The sequence below is a fragment of the Tetrao urogallus genome, assembly GCF_951394365.1.
Source record: "Tetrao urogallus genome assembly, chromosome: 3".
NCBI classification, from domain to species: domain Eukaryota; kingdom Metazoa; phylum Chordata; class Aves; order Galliformes; family Phasianidae; genus Tetrao; species Tetrao urogallus.
In genome coordinates, this window is record NC_136815.1 from 62146835 (window position 1) to 62167865 (window position 21031).

The following is a 21031-nucleotide window of genomic DNA, read 5'->3' on the forward strand; positions in this document are numbered from 1 at the left end:
ACCTGCAAAACAAACAAAAAAACAAAGTGTTCTTAACTTAAAATAGAATAAAACAAAACAAGTGTAATATACTTCTGCTTCACTTGTGTTTTCATGGTATTATTTGGCATATATATGGCATAAGCGGTATCTGATGTGTTAAAATCAACTGATCTTATGAGGAAGATTCTGCTGCTTTTTTTTTTTTTTTAAATATTAGAAAATAACATTTCAATAATGTTGGAACTTAAATGGTGTTTTTCTAGGAGGGCACAGCAATTTGAAGAAATTAGAATCACTGAATGGTTTGGGTTGGAAGGGACCTTTAAGACATCTAGTTCCAAACTCCCTGCTATAGGCAGGGACACCTCCGTCTAGACCAGGTTGCTTACAGCCCCATCCAGCCTGGCCTTCAGTGCTTCCAGGGAGGGGAAAAAAGGGAAAAGCTGATGCAAGGCTGACATGATATATTTACAGTTACACAGTATGTGGTGTGGGAGGGAACGTCTTAGTATACTGTACGGATGCATGGCTGTAGATGTATCTTTGAATTTGAATACTTAAAACTATTGGAGCCTGCCTACTGGGTATTGCTGTTAAGTGGAATCCTGGTGTGTTAAAAAGTAAGCCTTAGAACATATAAATAATCTCACAAGTATTCCAGTTCTCCCAAAAAGCTCACAATTCCTTCCTTTTCAAATTCAGTGCTGAGAAACATCTTTTAAAGTTGCTTTTGAAATATTTTATTTGGTTGATTGACCAATAGTTATTTGATTTTGATGAAACCACTGATGAAATACAGCACAGGCTAAATTATATGTGCATCCACTTCTTACGAAGAAAGCACTTATTTTTCATTACAGTCTTAAATCTATCCTGCATCCTTCCAGATGTTTTGTGTTGAAGAACAATATCCAGCCCTTCACGCCAAGCCCTGAATAAGATTCAGAACAAGTGCAGGTCGGACATCACCTATAGCTTCAGTCCAGCCAACAGCACCAGCCCTGCCAGAGAGACGGCTCCAGTTGCGCTGTACTGCGGTGCCCCTTTAAATGGGCTCTGCTTAGCACCGCCGCCCTCCGCACAGCTAATGGGGGTTCGTCGCCCTCCCCGTGTGACCGGAAGTGGTAGCGCTCCTCCGTGCAAGTACTTCCGCCTTTAGCAGAGCGCAGGCGCGAAGTGGGCACTGTGCTTCCGGGCCGGCGCGATCGTTGTTGCTGCCGTCGCCGAGCCGCAGGCCGACCGCCGCCATGAACCGCTTCTTCGGCAAGGCGAAGCCCAAGGCGCCCCCGCCCAGCCTCACCGACTGCATCGGGACGGTGGGTCCGCGGTCCCGGGCGGGGCGGTTTGCGGAGGGGGGGAATGGGGTCACGGGGGCTGAGGTCGGTGGGAAGCGCTAGGGAACGGGGCCGGGCGCTTGGCGGTGTCAGCTGGGATGTGCCGAGCAGGGGCTGCCCCTGCACCGCGGTCAGCTTCCGCTGTTAGCAGAGCGTGCTGAGGTGCGTGTCCGGAATGCCGCCAGAACCCACCTGACGCATCGTCATTAACGACTGCGTTTGTCGTCTTGGCGATATGGGCTGAAGGCTGGGAAGTCTGTCTCTTGTAGCAGCCGACTTTGTATTGATATGCGATTTTTCAGGGCTGATTTTGCCACTTCCAAGTTAACGCTGACAGAACTCATCTAATAAAAGCAGCCCGATTTAGGTATGCCAGCAGGCTGTATTCCTCTCGGAGCTAGGTCAGTCCAAGTGGATTTTTAGATTGCATACGATCATAACTGAAGCAGCTTCCTTGATAAACAGTGGCAGGAATTTGGGATTTTTCTCCCAGAATGATGGTCAGCACCACGACTCACTAGGAGCTGCAAGCTGTCGTGACCTTTTTTTTAGTTGCCTGTATTTATTATGTTTTCTGTAAATGTAGTTGTATGAGACACCATCTTAACTGAAGAGCAGAGTTTCAGGTTAATCTGTAGTGACTTGGCCAACAACCACAGAATTGTAAAATTGTTTGAGTTAGAGGGGAGTGTTTTTTAAGATGTGAAATCGAGAGCCTGGGTTGGTCAACTGCTTAGTGCCTTCTCCAAGCACGGGGTGTTTGGTATGAGGAAGTCTGTAAGCCAAGCCATTCCTGATGATATTCCTGAGCTCCATCTTTGCTTTTGCCTGTTTTGACAACATCAGTTTCTGTGGTTGGAACTAAAATTTAGGGCTGGAGGTGTTTAAGGCCAGGTTGGATGGAGCTCTGAGCAGCCTGAGCTGGTGGGCACTGCCCAAAACTGGGGATTGGAACTAGATGACCTTTAAGGCCCCTTCCAACCCAAGCTGTTCTGTGACTGTTTGGCTGTTTCACGTATTAGTAAGCATGGGCAGAAACGTACTTCCTGTTTCAAGTTTGTGAATGAACTTGTCGTCTTCATTTATATGAAGTGAACCATCTGTTTGGTAAAATGCTCGCTCTGTTTTCGTAATATTTTTTCATAATATTTAAGATTCTAGAAAGTTAAGCATGGTTCCCACTAAAGGACTAGGGAGATCAAATTCAAAAAATTAAAAATAAGAAAAGAATTACTATTGAAAGGTATAGTATGAGATATTTGGGGGAAAAAAACATTTTCTTTAGCATGGTTCAATTCAACAGTTTGGAGATTTGGTGTTGTTTCTGTATTATTGTTGACCTTTGATATGTTTTACTGCATCTTTTGAAAGAGTGGGATTGCCTTGTAAAATCTCTTATCCCATCACTTAATGGTATCCTTTAAAAAAAACAAAAAAAAGGAAAATAGACAACTGTTAAGCAGTGACTATAGCTACCTTTGGAATGTTCTTTCCTTTATATACAAAAGTAGTATGACTGACCCCAAGAAAGACAGCATTTAGTACACCTTTTTTTTTTCTTTTTTTTTTCCTACAGTGCTAGGACAGGCATCACATTAAGGCACCTAACTAGTTGAAGGGTTCTGAATTCAAGGAGCTGATTATGTGGCTACTCTGACTGAAAGCAATTTACTGAAACCCAGGAAGCACTTCTCTCTACTTTTCTGTGCCGTTTGGCTACTGCTGGATTTTTCAGCTGGCTGTGCAGTGCCCTCCTGTCTCCCCTCTTGCTCTCCATGGGCACTTCTCTGCTCTCCCCATTTCTGCTTGCTCTCTTGCTGTGCTTCTAGTGCTTGCCTCGTCACTGCACCCAGTGGCAGATTTTATTGTCCTTGCTGGCTTTGCAGTCAGATGACTCAAAGCTGTCATGAGGCTGGTAGGAGGGATACAGTTCCTACTGTGGCATTGGTGTTCTTTTTACTTCATTGGAAAAAAAAAATAATATTATTTTTAAAGAAATAAGCATGGAACATGACCTAAAACAAATGGCTCGTAGCTGTGGCAGCAATATTAACATTCAGCCATGTAGGTAACATATGTATTTCTATGTACAAAAAAAGCTGTCATTTTGCTTAATAGGTATTTGAGATATCACATTCACTTTTTTGTTTAAATTGGATGCCCTTCTGTTTCCCTTTTTCTGACTGAAGCCAAAGAACCAGCACACTGTACCTAATTTTACACAAGCAGGGATACTGTGTGTGCACGGTACTCAATTTATTTTTAGAAGCTTACTTCCCGTGTACTGTGTGTAATTTTCATGTAGGTGATGGATCAGAGAGCTTGCCTCCATTTCCTGCTTGCACTGGCTCTGAGAATTGCTATAGCCTCTTACCTATGAGCTGATTTGTCCCCGTGCAGAAGGCTGGGTGTGCTCCAACATGTGCTTAACTGATCAAGATCTTGAGGAGGTGCTAGACTTCCAATCTACAAGATTTTAATAATCACAGATGGCTTATTTTCTTGCTAATGAGAGAAGTGCTTGGTATAAAAGAATCTTAATGCAAATCTTTCCATGCCAGATGTGCCCGGTTAGTTGAATCTCTCGTGTAAGGAATATTCCTATCAAATGGCCTGCTCAGAATGCCTCTGGCAAATGTATGCTGCTGCCATAGAACAGAGGCTTAAAAGGATCATCGAGACACCTAAGTGAATATTTGAATAACTGCACGTTTAACCATACTGACAGCAAGGCAGAATTGTAAATTTTCATCGATTGCTCTCAGCTTACGATAGGAATGTGATTATATTCAACCATCTTAGGATGCTTCTTGGGTGATAGTCCACATCAAGCATTTTTGTGATGCTGTGAGTGCTGTTAATAGCATCTGTAACCATGCTCAGTTATGTAGAATCATGTTTAACCCTCTTACGCAGTAGGCTGAAAATATTTCCATAGAAACAGATACGTTGCGTGCACTGCACCAGGACTTCTAGGGCTGGAGGTCTTTTATGGAGTCATGCAGCTGCCCTCAGGATTTGGAGTAAAATGCACAAAAAGTTTGGAGTACTGCCATGGACTTGCTGTTCCCTGGCTTCCTTTTTGGGGAGTGATGAGGAAAGTGAATTTGACACAAAAGTTTCAGAATCACAGAATGGTCAGGGTTGGAAGGAACCTCAAGGATCATGACTCTCCAATTCGCCTGCCACATGCAGGGCCACCAACCTCCCCATTTAATACCAGACCAGGCTGCCCAGGGCCCCATCCAACCTGGCCTTGGACACCTCCACAACCTCTCTGGGCAGCCTGTTTTAGCAAGTTCCAGCAAAAGTTTCAGCTTGTTAAATGTAGCCAGTAATCCTAGTATCAAAGAAGAGCTATCTTGTGAAGGGTTCATGTTCTCAGTTCACCAAAGGTAAACTTCTACCCTTGCTGAACACGTCCCTGTGCTTTTTGTGTTCCCTTCTTACCTACCAGCATGGTGCACCTATGTTTTTCTGTTTCAGTTTAGTCCCTGGCATTGCACATTATCACAAATGCCTGAACAGAGGCTGTGACTTGATAGGGTATGCAAAGGAGCATCTCAAAATGGTGAGAATGCGTTACAAGGGCAGAGCTTGCTGAAACCTTAGAGTATTTCTTGTCTTCCTTGTAGCAGGTGTTTCTGCTTTCACATTTTCTACAAACTTTAAATTGCTCACAAAATCCTGAGTGAAAAAACAATTTTTTTGGTAGCATATTCAGACTAAGGCCATTCTTTCCTGTACGGTACCTGAATAAAATACTAATGAGTGTTTTGTGTGTTTGTTTTTCATGTCATGTATTAAAGGTGGATAGCAGAGCTGAGTCGATTGACAAGAAAATTGCCAGACTTGATGCTGAACTAGTGAAATATAAGGATCAAATGAAGAAGATGAGAGAGGGGCCTGCAAAGGTAACAAGTTTCTGTGGGATTTAAGCAGCAGAGGATGTGACTCGCACAGCTTGTCATGTAAGGGAGTGATTTATCCAGTTCTTCAGGTTTTTAGAAATGCATCTTGTCTTACTGGGAAGGATGTAAGAATTTGCAGGATTATCTCTATTCTGAATCATCTCTTAGGCACATGTCTCTGAATGGTGTTTTAACTGGTTTTTAACTTTTCCAAAGTATACTGTAATTCGTCCATCAGAAGTAACTCCACTGCCTCCCTTCTTCCTTTTGTTAACTGAGTCAAGTCTGGTAGAGGCTGTTCTGTTCACCTGTCAAAAGAAAAAGATCTGTGCGATTCAGAAAGGCTGTAGGAAAGCCTGGTTTTGAAAGAGATGAACAGGTAAACAGTATTTAATGATAAACGTATCAAATGTTTATTTAGTAGTAAACATATCCAGTATAAATGGTATTGATAAAGCACTATTTTGCAATATTATTTAATGCCAACTGTTAAGATAAGTTTATAAAGATAAAAGTTCTGTTATTTAAGTCTGACTTCATATTCTACTTCTAGAAAAAAAATCAAAAGCCTGACATTAGGAAAGTAGGAAAGCCTGAAAACAGGAAAGATACTAGAAGCGTCGCATACAAGCCTGCTTTGTTGATCATTGATGCAGGGTTGTGCTCTAAAAGTGACTACTGTTAAACTGTGCATTAGTCACTGGAGACTCTCAAAATTTAAATTGAATGTATTAGGCTTAAGCAGTATAATGCAAAGTAAAGTAAAATGCTTTGCCTAATATGTGGATATTCTGTCTTTCAGAATACAGTGAAACAGAAAGCGTTGAGAGTGTTAAAGCAGAAGCGAATGTAAGTTTTCATTTGGCATCACTAAAGGCTGGTTTGTTGAAGGAGAGTGGCATACTTCCATTTTTCTTTTCAATACTGTTGCTTCTGAGCATCCTCAAAAGAGAAATGCTGAGCAAGCTAGTCAGCCCTTCAAAACCATATTACAGATTTTCTGTCAGCATAGTTGTGCCTAATTTGTATGTTAATATATAAATTTGGACTGGGATAAGCTGACCTACACCTGCTAATCACTGAAGACGTGCTTGGCTTGTGAACTTTCTAAAAGAGATAAAGCCTATTTTTATATCACTGATTACTCTAAATCGTGTACTTTCTGATCTTGCTTTGGTTAACTGAAAATTTTTCTGTTCTGTGTGGACAGCCTTTAGGATTTGAGCAAATTTAGCTCATGTAATTGTATCTATGCAAAAAAACCACGCATGAGTGTAGTAGGCAATCCTATGGTCCAGCCTGGACTAGTATATTGTCTTGGAAAGTGTCCAGAAACAAATAAAATGGGAAGAATGTTGGTACTGTGTGTGGTCTGTGTTCAGGGGTTCTTCACTGGAGTATATTATTGCCCTGAATAGCAAGTCTTTATGTTTAACCTGGCCTGCTTTACATTCTTGATTAGGTAGTACTTTAGCCTTGAGAAGAACTATTATTTGCTTTAAAAAAATGTTTTTTTTTTTTTGGGGGGGGGGGGGGTTAGATGTAAGTTTTCTTTTTCCACTCTATTCCCACCTCTCCTCTCTGCCCCAACAAAACTTCAGTGCAGGGCCTTTGTGGATTGGACAACCTGCATCTCTTCCATTAGTAAGCCATGGTGTTCATCTCCATCTTACAGTGATTCAGATTTTCTTGATAACCTCACCAATACCATCAGTTAAAACAGAAGCTTAATTCAGAAGCAGCTTTATTAACTTTTTCAGAATGTTTTTTTTTTTGGTGGCAATAAATAGTGGTGTTTCAGCACTGTTATTTGCATTATTTTTAACAGGTATGAACAACAGCGGGATAATCTAGCACAGCAGTCTTTTAATATGGAGCAAGCTAATTACACCATCCAGGCACTGAAGGATACAAAAACAACGGTACCAGTATCTTAGTCTCACATTTATTTAATTTCGTGTATTGCTTCATCGGATACAAGCATATTATTTGATCATTCTAGGTTGATGCAATGAAACTGGGAGTGAAAGAAATGAAGAAAGCTTACAAGCAAGTGAAAATTGATCAAATTGAGGTAAGCTTACTATAGTTAAATTATTAAAGAATAGAAATGGTGCACTGAAATAATAATATATTTATTTTTCATTGGACTGCCATCTTAATTCCTTCCTTATTGCTCTGGTACTGCAGTTGTTGTTCTTCTACTGATTGTTGTTTCCATGCTGAGTTCACCTGTAATCTCCTTTCTTTTCCTTAGCACTTCAGCATAAATATTGGTGATACTTCCTGCTGTAGCTTCTTTGGCCTCCTTTTTTCTCCTTATGCTATTTTTGTCCTTATGCTTATTGCTGCTCTTAGATGCAGATTAGTCCTTTGCTCCCCCTGCCTCATGCCAGTGCCAAGCTTAAAAAAAATAAACACTTCAAAATGATCTGTGTGACCTAGCCCTGCCTTTAGAAAATGCAGCTTAGAAAGATAAGAACTTAAAATATAATTTCAAGTATGCTGTACTTAAACTCTTATCAAATGTCAGTATTTAATTCCTCTAAGCTCCCTTTCCTATGCTGATTTTATTTATAGCCTACATTGTAAACCTTTAATAAGTATTGGTTCCTTACTTGTACGTAAGTACAATGCCATGGGTATGCTGATATATTTCATCAATTTTGCTGTGGCACAGCTTAGGCCAGTCCTTAGATCTACTGTTTCCTGGTTTTCAGCATAACTCTGAGCTTTGGGTAACTTATTAGAGGCTTTCAGTTCACCCTGAAGAATATTAATTGTCATACTTTGTGTGGATGAATTGCCACCTATGCTCCCCATTAAAACAGAAAAACAAGGTTTTGCGGAGATGTAGTTGCAGGGTTCCTCTTTCTGCCTGATATATTATTTACTATAATTTTAATAGTAATCAAATAGTATTGAATGTGTGTCTCTTGACTTTCATTAACACTGCTTCAAAAACTGATTTAAGAAGTAAAAATAATTATTTTGTATGCTAGAACTATTAAACAATTGATTAAGCTCCAACTAATTTAACTGAAACCATTGCATGTGGACTGTTGAAACTATTTGCTGCTCCAGGACATACAAGATCAGTTGGAGGATATGATGGAAGAAGCCAATGAAGTCCAGGAAGCACTGAGTCGTAGCTATGGAACACCAGAGATTGATGAAGATGATTTGGAAGCAGGTGAGGAAGGTGGAGGGGGAAGTGACATTTTAATTTCACTAGCCAAATACTGAAAAGTCTTTAGAAAATAGAACCACAAAAAACTCCACTCCAGCATAAAAGCTACATTTCCTGTAAGAGCAGTAATAAATGGGCAGACCTGAAAGGGGTACTGATAGGATGCTACAGTGAGAAACAGAATGTTGTCTTTGAGTGTGAGCAAGTCTTTGTGTATCCCTGATTAGCAGCTAAATAAGGGACATCAGGATGAATTGAAGCATTCAGTATGAATTGTGTTTCTCTTTAATTTTTCCGTTTTGCAAAAGGATTTTCTTACCTGATGTTTCAACCAAACTAATTAAATTTCAGAACTGGATGCGTTAGGTGATGAGCTTTTAGCTGATGAAGACAATTCCTACTTAGATGAAGCTGCTTCTGCCCCAGCAATTCCAGAGGGCACACCTGTTGATACAAAAAACAAAGTGAGTCCTTTCCTCCTTGAAGCCAATTACTTTTTTGTTGTTGTTGTTCTTAATGGAATTTATGTGGGTTGCTTCATTTTGACTCCAATATTTTGGACAAAAACGATACTTCATGTCTTGTGTGCTTTGGATGCTGCATATGTATTTTTTTTTATACTTCAAAGAGCTAAAACATCATTTTGTAAGTGCTATCTGATAACACCACAGGTAAAATTTAAAGGTACCACTACAGCTCTTAGTGTAATTATTCTTATAAATAAATAGACAAAATGTTTTCTTCTGTTTTTGGGGCTTTACTGTAGCTTACTACTGAGAATGCTTTTATTTTGATTCCAGTGATGTCACCATGACAACTGGAGATATACTGCTTTATAAAACATATAAACTTACGCAATATATTGTGACGGGTGGAGATCTCATTGAGATTTCTTTCTTTCATACAGGATGGTGTATTGGTGGATGAATTTGGATTGCCAAAGATTCCTGCAACATAAATGTTTCAAAAGCACAATGTATATAATGAACTCCACTTTAGAAATCAAGACTCTTTTTTTTTTTTTTTTTTTTTTTTTTTTTTCTTTTTTTTTTTGTAAATCCTGGAGAACTTGTCCTTCCAGTGCAACCTTAATATCACTACATCCTAGAATGCAATATGGCTGGTGATGGTCTTTCTTTGAAGAAAGTTGTTCTACTACTGACTTTTCTATTAATGGAAAAATGTGGCACAGTTTCCTTCAGTGGAAGCAAACAGTCTAAAAGTTTTTGATTTCTTGTGTCTTATGGACAAAATAATATGTAAAGAATAGTGGTGGCTGTTTATAGTGGAGGTTTGCTTTGATTTTTGTATTGTTTCTCTTTCTTGAAACTAAGATTGTATGTTGCTGCTTTTTCTCTGTAAAATATCTTCCTTATTACTATACTTATTTGATAAAAAGAGTCAAAAACATTTTTAAACTACTTCAGTTTGGAGACTTTTATGCTATTGTACTCGTAACCTTGAAAGCCGTGTCAAATAGGGTTGTCATTATGTATTGAACTTAGACATAAAATCACTTAGATTAGCTGAGTCTATTGTGTGGTATTTGTAGTAATGGTCTTAGCCTGTCCTGTTCTCATTGCTGTATGCTGCTTGAGCTCAGCCCTGACAGTGATGGAGGCTGGCTCCAGCCCCAAAAGCACCTAGTGCTTTAGCAAGGCTACACTCACACAAGGCTTGCTTTTGCCATGGTTCTCCTCCTGACAGGAGTTACTCAGCAACTAATTATGGTCAGATTTTTGGGTAGTCCTGTGTGGAGACAGGAGTTGGACTCAATGATCCTTACTGGTCCCTTCCAACTCAGGATATTCTATCATTTTATGAATTAGTCTCCTAGCAATAAATAATCACATAAAAACTTCTTTCTCCCATTAGTTCACCAGTTGTGAGCATGAGACTGTTGTAATGCTGAAGATGAGTTCTCACACAGTGAGCTAAACGTTGATTTGATAGAAAATACTAATTTGTAAAGCCACGCTTAGGTGCACAAACGTCTGTACAGAGCGAGCTCTGGTCAGCAACAGGTGCTTTTTACAGAGCAGCGTGGAGCTGCAGTCGGAAACCGGGAATGCCGCATTCCTGCGCGCAGGTCACAGCAGGGCGGCTCTCCCACGACGCACAGCCCCCATCGCCGGGCAACATGGCGGAGTGAGGGCCTGCCTCTCACTGCGTACTCACGGAAGTGACGTCACTCGTCAGGTAGACGGTGTTGAGAGGGCGGGTCCTTGGGCGGAAGTGACGCAATACTGGTGCGACTGGGCCGGTGCCCGCCGACGACTGCTCTGTGGCGGTGCGAGATGGCGGTTCCCGGAGCCCCCGTTACTGTTACCGTCACGTACAGTAAGAGTCGCCCGGGGATGGTGGGTGTGGGGTGTGCGTGTCGTGCTTCTATCGTTAGCAGCCGACCGGCTGGGCGGGATAGGGGCGGCCCAGAGCGGCTGCGGGCTGTGGTGGGGGACTCCGGGGCCTGCAGGAGGGAGGGAATGGTCGAGTGCTACTGCGGCTTGCTGCAGATGGCACGGCTGCCCTTGTCAGAGGGCGTGGAGCGAGGATCTCTTCTAGTAGCAGTCTCCCTTTAAATAGTACTTGTCAGAGCTGAAGTCGGTGCTGTATAGTGAATGCAGTGCTACCTGATGGGCTCTCATAGAATGGCTTGGAAGGGACCACAAGGATCATCGAGTTCCTATGGCAGGGCTCCCAACCTCCAGATCTAGTATAGACCAGGCTGCCCAGAGCTCCATCCAACCCGATCTTCAATACCTCCAGGGATGGGGCATCCACTGCCTCTCTGGGCAGCCTATTCCAGCATCTCACCACTCTCTGTGTAAAGAACTTCCCCCTGATATCCACTGTGTTTGGTGGAATGAGTGTATGGATTTCGGGTTAGGGAGATACGATATTGCAAAGAAAAAGGTGAGAGAATATTTTTATCTTTCCAGTTGTTATCTGGTAATTATTTAGTTATTAGCTAATAGAAAGCATCCTTTATCTGCAACTGCAGCTTCTGGCAGTTTTTGTATTAACGTTGTGAGTGAATATAGGGAGAGGTGGAATTAAGGAGTAAGAAAGAAAACAACAGCACAACCATGTGTATCACTTCACCAGTAGAAGATACTGGATTGAAGCGTAAAGATCTTGGAAACATGCCTTAGTTCTTTTAAATTGGTATAATTGTTTACTTATAAGCTGTGATAACCATTTCTAACCCATGTTGATTTCATTCTTGTGTGGATCAATGGTAGAGTTTTTCTTGCGGTCTGTCCAAAGTAGTTTTCATGATTTGTTTTTCAAAGTGTTTCTGTTGCAAGGTGAACTTCAGCTGTTCTCTTCCTCGTTTCTGTTTTTTATTTTCCCTCAAATGCTGATATCACAGCCTTTTACACAAGGAAGCTGTTTGTTTCACAGCAATCTTCTGAAATGCAACAAGATCAGGACTGAAAAGTTCCATTTATTGATGTCTTGTTGGCTTTCTTTGTTCATATGTTTTTCCTCCAAACAAACAGGGAAGAAGGTCTGTCTATGGAAAATATTTCAGAGTATTTTACTGTGATTTTTGAGCTTAAAACCATTTTGGAATTTAAAAATACTATTAGAGGCGTTTGCAAGTTTTGCAAGTCCCCAGTGTAGCTTTATGTGTGACCCTTGGTAGGCTGGAGCATTTTAAAATTAGTATTTTTAATGCTCTTCTTTGCAGAAGATTAATGCACTTCAAGTTAGTGTCATAAGAATAGTTTTCTTTCTAGTGTTTGTTCTGGAGCTTTCTTTTCCTGTAAATTTAATTTCCGTTTTAATTTCCCCCGCATCCAATGGTGGCTGATTCCTGTGGGTACTTTCAAATTGACTGACCTTGAATGTGTGGGAGCAGAGGGTTGTGGAAAGTTTCTGTTGTGATGCAGAGATTAATAGACATCTTCCTTGGTTTTTTTTTTTTTTTTTTTTTTTTTTTTTTTTCCTCTGAGATCTTCCTGCTGTTTGTGTGCAAGTAATTTAGGGAGCGTAGGATGTGCCGCTAGCAAGAGGTGACGTATAGGATGAGATTTCGCAAGGTGGCTAAGGCTGCATAGCAGTGGTATTATGGGCAAAAATAATCTTTGGACTGTGAGAATTCTTTCAGATGGAGAGGAGACAGCGTAGGGATTGCTTGCCTTTTGTAAAGACTAGGGAGCAAAGGAAGTGATAAATCATCTCTGGTTCCCCGAGATTTACAACATCAGAAGTTGCCTACAAGTAGGACATTAAAGAGGTGAAGAAGGTGTGGGCTTTTGTGCTTTAACTTGTGGGACATTTAGACCACATGCGCTGTTTAAAATTAGATGGGAAATGGTATGGAGAAGGACCACTGTGCCAGTAGAACGCTTCCAATTCAATTCTTCAGGTTATTAGAAAGTATGAGAAAATTTTTAGCTGAGGTGAGTCACTTTAAGAGGAAGGAGTTCAACAGAACAGCAGTAGTTATGGCACTGAGAGACATGGCTTAGTGATGGGACTTGGTAGGTCAGGTTGATGGTTGGACTTGATGATCTCAAAGATCTTTTCAACCCAGGTGATTTCTATGATTCTAAGAATACTTTCATTTAAGATTAAAATTATGTGTAGGAACCACTGATTAGAGAATTTTCTACATTATGGGAAATAAATATTAGAAACTGTTTTCCTGTGATATTTTCTAGATAGTAAGTATCACTTATTTTACCCATTATATTATTTTATTTATTTTATTAGGTAATGAAAAACACAATATTCAGGTTGCTTCTCAACAGGAAGATGGTGAGCCTACGCTGCAAGACATGGCTGTGCTTATAGAACAAGTCACTGGTGTTCCAGTTTCTTTTCAGAAACTTATATACAAAGGTAATTTATAAATCTGTTGGTTTTTATAAGAAACAGTAGGTTTCATCTTAGTCACTTGCAGGTGTCCTTGTTTTGAATGTCTTTAAAAAGATGTTTGTATGGCACTAACTACAATTAGTAATGTTTTGACTGTTTTTTTCCCCCTCCCTTCCTTTCCATTTAGGGAAATCTCTGAAAGAATTGGAACAGCCATTGTCAGCACTTGGTGTTAAAAATGGTTGCAAAGTCATGTTGATTGGGAAAAGGGTTAGTGTTACTTTCAGAATTGCTTTTTTTTTTTTTTTTTCTTCTATACGCCATCCTAATTTCTGTTAATAGTTCAGCTCCTAAACAGATACTGGTTACAGCATAAAAGTAATCTTGTTTACCTACTCACAAACCTGAGTTCAGTCTTGCGTTGTACTGCAAATAATGCTGCAGCTCGTATGTTTCTGAAATTGCATTATTGGCAGGCTTCTGCTGAATTTGATCTTTGTCACTGCTCATGAACCTCCCATCCACTGATGACCTTTTCTGCCCATTTCATTTTTCTAATGGGGAAAAAAAAACAACTGTTGGTACTGAATTTGCTGGATTGTTTCCAGCAAAAAGATCTATGAGTAGCTTTATCAAGTAAAGTATGAGGTAATATCACCTGATCTGTAAGTTACTTCTATTTACAAGATGCTGAAAAATCTGCAACAGAAAAATTGCTTGTGCTTTACGTCTTCCCTTCAAATCTGTATCATTAAATGTGTTTATATATGTTTATATCTGTTATTAAGTTTTGGGAGAAGCTTATATGATAGGTGCTAAATTATGGAAAGGATAGCCACAGTGCAGTGTATATTTTAAGTCAACAAAAACCTTTGTGTCTCTTACCACTGTTGTTGCTGCTCTTTAGCTGCATAGTGATTCTATTTGTTCCATAGTTGTGAATATTATACTTTTGAATACACAGAATAGTCCAGAAGAAGAAGCTGAATTAAAGAAGTTAAAAGATCTGGAGAAGTCAGTGGAGCAAATAGCTAATAAGTTAGAGGAAATTAATAAAGAGTTCACAAGTATCCAGAAGGTATGCCAGCTTTGTGTCCTTTTCTGTCTTTGTAAAATTGTTTTACAGGTATATACTTTAAAACAAAACAAAACAAAACCAACAAAATGATAACAACAACAAAAAACCCAATAATCTAAAGTTTGCTTAAGTTTTTGAGTAGTCAGTAATAGGCTGCTCCACTTAGCTGTCCCTGGAGAAAAATAGACATTAATTTTTTTTTACTGAATTTCAAATGTCATTTTTGAGTTTCTGAAATGGAGAGATGTATAGCAGTGTTTGGAAAAAGGTTAATATTGTGTCTTATTGAATAAATGTTATTTGTAGGTCTTGAAAAATGGAACATTTCTTTTATAGTTCAAAGAAAAATGCCTGTTACTTCGAGTTTTGTTTAACCTAAAAGGAAATATTACAGATTTTACTGGTTGATTTTATACGTTGATAGAGTACAGATTGAGATGGGAGTTCCTTTTGTACTTGAAACTACAATAAAATATGTTTTATGCTGTGTTGTGTCAACAGATTTTTCGAGGCTGAGCATTCTGTAAGGTGTGGAATGATTTTCTTCCCTTTTTTTCTTTATCAGGGATTTTTAGCAAAGGATCTCCAAGCAGAAGCTCTAAAACAGCTGGACAAGAGGATAAAAGGAACTGCAGAGCAGTTCATGAAGATCCTGGAACAGGTTGATGCCATTGTAAGTAAATGACCACAGAAAAGAATCAAAACCAAACAGAATTTTAAGAGTGCATCTTTCTTGTAAATTATTTGATATTTTAAAATATGAACTAATTCATTTCGGCTTTCAAAAGTAGTTAATTGGCTTGCAATTCTTTTCTTTGATAACCAGCTCTTGCTCCTGTATGTGTCCATAAGACTTCTTGGCAACATCTATTTGTAAGTGGTGGCCTTAATTCCTATGTATCCATCCCCATTCTACAGAAAACCTTCATTTGAGGCAGCCTGTTGAGATGACGTGGAATGGGTATCTTTCATTCAAGTTCTACTCTTTTAGCTTGTCTTGGCAAACTTTACTAGTAAACTTTATGATAACGGTGTGATTATCTATCTACTCATATTCTTTGTAGTACTGGTCAGGGGACTTCCAGGTTTAGTACAAGATTTTGGAAGTCTTATAACCATCTTAAGGGAATAATGGAGTCCCTGTGCCTCAGTTTTGTCTCTTGTGGAAATCGTGGAAACTTCTGAGAAATTTCTGTGCAATCTTGTAGATATGTGTAGTTGAATGGAATCTTGCAGCCATTCAGTGTACTGATACTAGACCAGGTCAGATGAACAGACCACCAACTTTATGGAAGATCTCTTAGATTTACTGTAGCTGTGCAACGTACAGAGGTAGCAGCACGGAGTGGTGATGAGGTATGTGTGAGCAGTAAATGGACTCTACTGAGGTTAAAAAAAAAAGAAAAAAAGCAGAAGAATGTAAATCTTTTGGAAAGTAGTTTGTCTACAACTAGGAGTTTTGTCTGTATTTTATAGTTGGTTTATACAGTATTTAATATTCCTTTTGTTAATCAAGAAAAAAGCAAATCCTGGCAAGTGTCTTGAATATTATTCATGATATAGGTGTGCTAGAGATTCAGTCAGCATGGTTGGTTTTTTAGCAGAGACTGAGCTATTTTCTAATGACACAGAAGCATCAGTGCTTTGTGGAAAGCAAACAAATCAGCAGCTCACACTGTAAATGTTTCGGTTTGTTTGTTTGGCAGAATTGTTGGGAAAGCTTTTTGAGGCGTCTGTCATACATCCTTTGAATTGATCAGAAACATGGAGCTTGATACAAAATGAAGTTTGCGTGGTTACAGAGAGCCAAGGATGAGAAAGCAAGCATTTTTATCTGTTCTAGAAGTATTATCTTACTGTCAGCAGGCAAACTCATTAATTAGGGGAGCTGAGTTTGGCACCTTTTTACTAGGGTCCATGTCTGTACAGATTGTGAATTTGAAAGGTGTGCTCAGCTAAGAAATGTCAGAAGTAGTTGGGTTGTTGTACAGTATTGGAGTGGGACTAAAATATGGTGTTACTGCCAAAAGTGTGAAAACATAGCCTTGAAGTAGCTCAGTCTTGAAGCTTTTGGGTACAGTAGGTGTAACTTACACATTTTAACGTTTGTTTAAAATAGCTACTGCTTCTACAGTAAGAGGGGTGGAGGGATCCTGTGAATGTCTAACAGATTGGGCCTTTCCATAAGCTGCAGATCTTTGAAGCATTTTATTATTATTCAGGAGGAACACTAGTTCGCTCTTGTCAGCACTTGGTTTGTCTCTTTGCATCACCAGAAACGCATTTATTTTAGCAACTGGAGCATCTGGTCAAGGAGTAAAAGTCAAATCACGCTGCTTATTAAAGATCTCAGGGGAACACAGAAAATGCTTGACTTGACCACAGTTTAAAAAAAAAAAACAAAAAAAACAAAAAAAACCTGAAAAGTTTCTTCAGGAATAAAAGCTTTTCTGAGATTAGTAGGAAAATTTGAAATGGCAGACATGACACTATTTATTTCTTATGATCCTCCTTTAATTTACATGAAGTCTGACATCAATATTGCAGTCTGAGAGATGAGATTACTTTGTTATCATGATGATGTTTTCATTAATGACAGATGTGGAATCCAGAACGCTGCAGAGAAACAGTGTTCATACAAGTGAAAAAAACCTATTCTGAAATGCAAGACACTCAAAGTTACGTTCTGGTGGCTCATGCTCCTTGAGGATTATTTGAGTTATAATTCCTCTGTAAGCCTTGCTTAAATTACCATTGTGTTCTGATGAAGCTTTTTGCAGTCTCCTCGTTCCTGCTAATACTAAATTGACATTTCAAAGATTGAAAGAAGGAAATACTCCACAACTAATATAATTGTGCTGTTAACATGCAATTTGTTGGCTTCTGTGAAGTTCTGTCACTTACACTTGGAATGATGAGAATTTATTACTAAATCCTTGAATATATTTGGGTAAATGAATATTGGATAAGCTTTTCATAATAGTAATTCTTAAATCTTGTAGTATGAATCATAAGCCTGAAATCAAAGCCTTGGGAGAAATTTTTTTCTGAAGCATAAGAAGCATAAAAATACTGTCATCTCTTCAGTGAAAGCAGAGCTATCTTGTTGTTACCATTTGTGCATTCACAAATAAAGCAAGCTGCCATTTAATGGCTTGTTTTAAAGAAGCTGCTATTTACTTAGATGAGAAAGCTTCAGAGTTAACATAATGTGCTTACCCAATCAGTATGGTCTGTTTAATTTTATTTTTAATTTAGTTATGATCTGTTTAATTTTAAATTTAAAAATGGAAGGACTGGTACTCAATTCAAACAAACCAACCAACAAGCTATGCACTAAAATACTGAAATACATTGTTTTGGAGTTCTGAAAGAAACTAAGAAAAACAACAACACCAAAAATGTTACATAGGGTGTCAGCAAAAATCCTTGTTTACAACTGATCAGCATCGGTGATGTGTGGTAGTTTTTGTAGTATCCTGAAAATAGCCTGTGGGATAGGGCTAAGGTAGTATGCATCAACTTGTTCTTTATGCTAAGTGTTTCTTGTGATTGTTTCATCATCATAAAGGTGAATTGTGTTGTTGAAAACAAACAGAAAATAGGATTTTTTGTGTGGTTACAGGGTGTCATTTCTAAGATCTCTTAAGATATCTCATATAACCTTGTAATATTTTTAATCTTTGTTTTCCTCTGTGAAAGCTCTAAATACTCCAAAGGCCTTCATTATTGTTTATGAATTAGAACTAGTGTTTGAAGAGTAGTCACACACAGCATTAAACTAACCTTTTCAAATGTTTTGAAATGTCTCAGGAGCATTCAGTTTCTGAAAGAAAACATCTTACAGGATCTTTTCACAATGTCCTGCTTATTGGGAGGAGATTTAATGTGCTGCAGTGAACAAAGTCTTAACTATAGTACACAGTGCTAGAAAATAGAGTTTTAAAGAGCAGTTTAGCTTGTAAAATGAATAGTGTGAAAGCATTGTGCTTTCAAAAATTCTCATTTTAGACTATTGTAACTATTGTTGAAAATGTGACAACAATTTCTGAAACCATTTCATGCTGTAATTCTGAAGGATATAAGATGACAGAACATATGAAGAAAGGATTGTAGGCAGAACAGGCTCCTGTAGGAGAATTTACATTTTGAATGACACACTCCTGGACTTAACCTGATAACTTACTTTCAAAGGTGTTTCTTGAATAAGAGCATTATATTTCTAAGAATGTTCATGCAAGTTTTAAAAGAATAATCTGTATCGATGTTCTACCTGTTTGAATAAAAAACCAACAGCATAAACCTGAGTGCTTTTTGCACCAACACCCCAATTTACCAAAGCAGTTTAACAAAACAACCAAGCACCTAACAATTGCTGAGCTGATGTTACATGAGCATACTGGGTGGAAGGAGTGTGGAAAGTGATGCAGTTTGAATTAAATTAAGAGCTGTCAGCACGTAACATTTCACATCTGCTACCTTCCATGAATAAATTGCAGAGAATAGCAGACATGCAGTTAAGCAGACTGCCAATGCCTTTGTTACTGGTGACGTGTTCTAATTCTAGCAAGTGATTGAGTTAATGTGTTTGTAAGAAATTAATCCATTTTAATAGTCTGTAAACAAAATGAATTTGATGCTCAGCAGGAGTTAACATGTGCCAGAGTAGACGGAAGCAGTGTATATACAAGAAAGACAGAGAGCTGTTGGAGAGGGTCCAGAGGAGAGCCACAAAGATGATCAGGGGACTGGAGCACCTCCCCTACAAAGGGAGGCTGAGGGAGCTGGGCTTGTTCAGCCTGGAGAAAAGAAGGCTGCAGGGTGACCTCATTGCAGCCTTTCAGTAGCTAAAGGGAGCCTACAAACAGGAGGGAAATCAACTCTTTGAAAGGGTTGACAACTGCAGGACAAGGGGAAATGATTTTAAGTTGAGGGAGAGAAGATTTAGGTTGAATGTCAGGAGGGAAATTCTTTACAGAGAGAGTGGTGAGGTGCTGGAACAGGCTGCCCAGAGAGGTTGTGGATGCCCCGTCCATCCCTGGAGGTGTTCAAGGCCGGGTTGGATGGGGCCCTGGGCAGCCTGGTCTAGTATTAAATGGGGAGGTTGGTGGCCCTGCATGTGGCAGGGGGTTTGGAGATTCATGATCCTTGAGGTCCCTTCCAACCCTGGCCATTCTGTGATTCTGTAATTACTGCTTTATGTTACCTGAAGATGTGGTAGATTTGCTAGCTTAGCTGTTTACAGTCAGCATGCTGTATCCCTCGTTTTCTGAATTCATGATTTTTAAGTCCTTGTGTAATTATCTTCACTGTGCAGGCATGATGTTTTCAAGATGCCTGTTGAGAGGATTCAGATCTTTAAATACATACAGTCTTTGCAGTATGTCTAATATGTTAGCTTCAACATTAAGTACATCAGCTTGTTTATTTTATTGCAGAATCTGCCAGAGAACTTCAATGACTGCAGACTGAAAAAGAAGGGATTGGTGAAAAGGGTTCAGGTGAGTTTTCTTTCTTTTTCTTTTATCCCCTCCTTCTTCTTTATTACTGCTGGACACTTGTGTATCAGTGAAGATGGGGGTTCATGTTGACTTGGAGTCTTGAGAAATAGATTCATCTTTGATTTAATGACAACTTACTTTAGCTTTTGACTGAGTGTGATCGTCCCTCCCAACTGTGGCTACATAACTGTGGCTATGTATTTTAGGAAGGATTTTAAAAGTGCAAACCCGTCTAAAGCTTTGTGATTCTTACTGTTGATCATGAACTTTAACTCAAATAGTTCAGTGGTTGGACCAGTGAGGTTTCTTTATCAAGCCCTGTGTTTCTGCTAGATTCTGAGTAAATGGAATTATTAAAAGTAAAAAATGAAAACTAACCACCAGAAGGTGGTCACTGAATTGGCATCTTCATATTTATGATGGAAACTTTAGTTTCTGTTCTTAAGAAGCAGTCTACCATTGCTGTAATTACATCCTCTGTAACACTTTTTTTTTTATTATTATTTTCAGGCTTTTCTTGCCCAGTGTGATACTATTGAAGGAAATATTGGACAAGAAATGGACAAGCTACAGTCAAAGAATTTGGCACTGGCAGAATGAGGCATTTCCCTTCATAATTAGGAAACATAATTGCTCTATGAGCAAGAAGAAAGTTTGCTCTTTGTTTTGGAGCACATATTCAGCTTTTTTGTTTTTTTTAAAGCCCAGTCTTTTAGACTGGAAGTAGTCAATTATTTCTTGCTGGTTGTCTTGTTTGCCACTTGGTTAGGCCTACTGTTTTGAAAAGAAAATCGTTCCTGAAGAATTGCAGAAATAATCTTTGTGGTGAATTATGTATCTTATGGACAATTGTTTAGTTAACTATGTAACAGAGTTTGCAATGATGGGCAATATTTTCTGATATGTTTTTGAATTTATTTACAACTGAAATGCAAGAAGGTCTATAACCATATAAGTGCCGTATGTTGCAATTTTAGGACTTCAACTTGATTGAAAAAACACTGAGACAATATCTGGGAAAGTTCAACATTATAGTAGACGGTTCAGAGCAATAAGAAAAACTCTACACGTTTATATTACTTAATGTTTGTATGCATTTATAAATATAAGGAAGCTTGACTATAAGGGAGTCGTACCTATTTTAGCCTTAAATTGTCATAATAAATGGAATGTACTGTAACATATATGGTACTGAATTCTGAATGGTG

At 38.9% G+C, this 21031-nt stretch overlaps 2 protein-coding genes across 2 annotated transcripts; both read left to right on the forward strand.

Moving 5' to 3' along the window:
• Positions 1-1229: 1229 nt before the first annotated feature.
• Positions 1230-9375, forward strand: CHMP5 (charged multivesicular body protein 5; the record flags this gene model as incomplete). The annotated part of the gene is made up of 8 exons (XM_079533428.1): positions 1230-1298; positions 5126-5230; positions 6030-6076; positions 7056-7149; positions 7230-7301; positions 8312-8420; positions 8769-8881; positions 9325-9375. The coding sequence occupies 8 exons, from the start codon at positions 1230-1232 to the stop codon at positions 9373-9375; spliced, it is 660 nt and encodes a 219-aa protein (XP_079389554.1).
• Positions 9376-10714: 1339 nt separating this feature from the next.
• On the forward strand, positions 10715-20475 carry BAG1 (BAG cochaperone 1; the record flags this gene model as incomplete). The annotated part of the gene is made up of 7 exons (XM_079533443.1): positions 10715-10757; positions 13140-13268; positions 13432-13514; positions 14209-14322; positions 14888-14995; positions 19761-19823; positions 20334-20475. 7 exons carry the CDS (start codon positions 10715-10717, stop codon positions 20421-20423), a joined length of 630 nt encoding a protein of 209 aa, XP_079389569.1. The 3' UTR covers positions 20424-20475.
• Between the last annotated feature and the right edge of the window lie 556 nt (positions 20476-21031).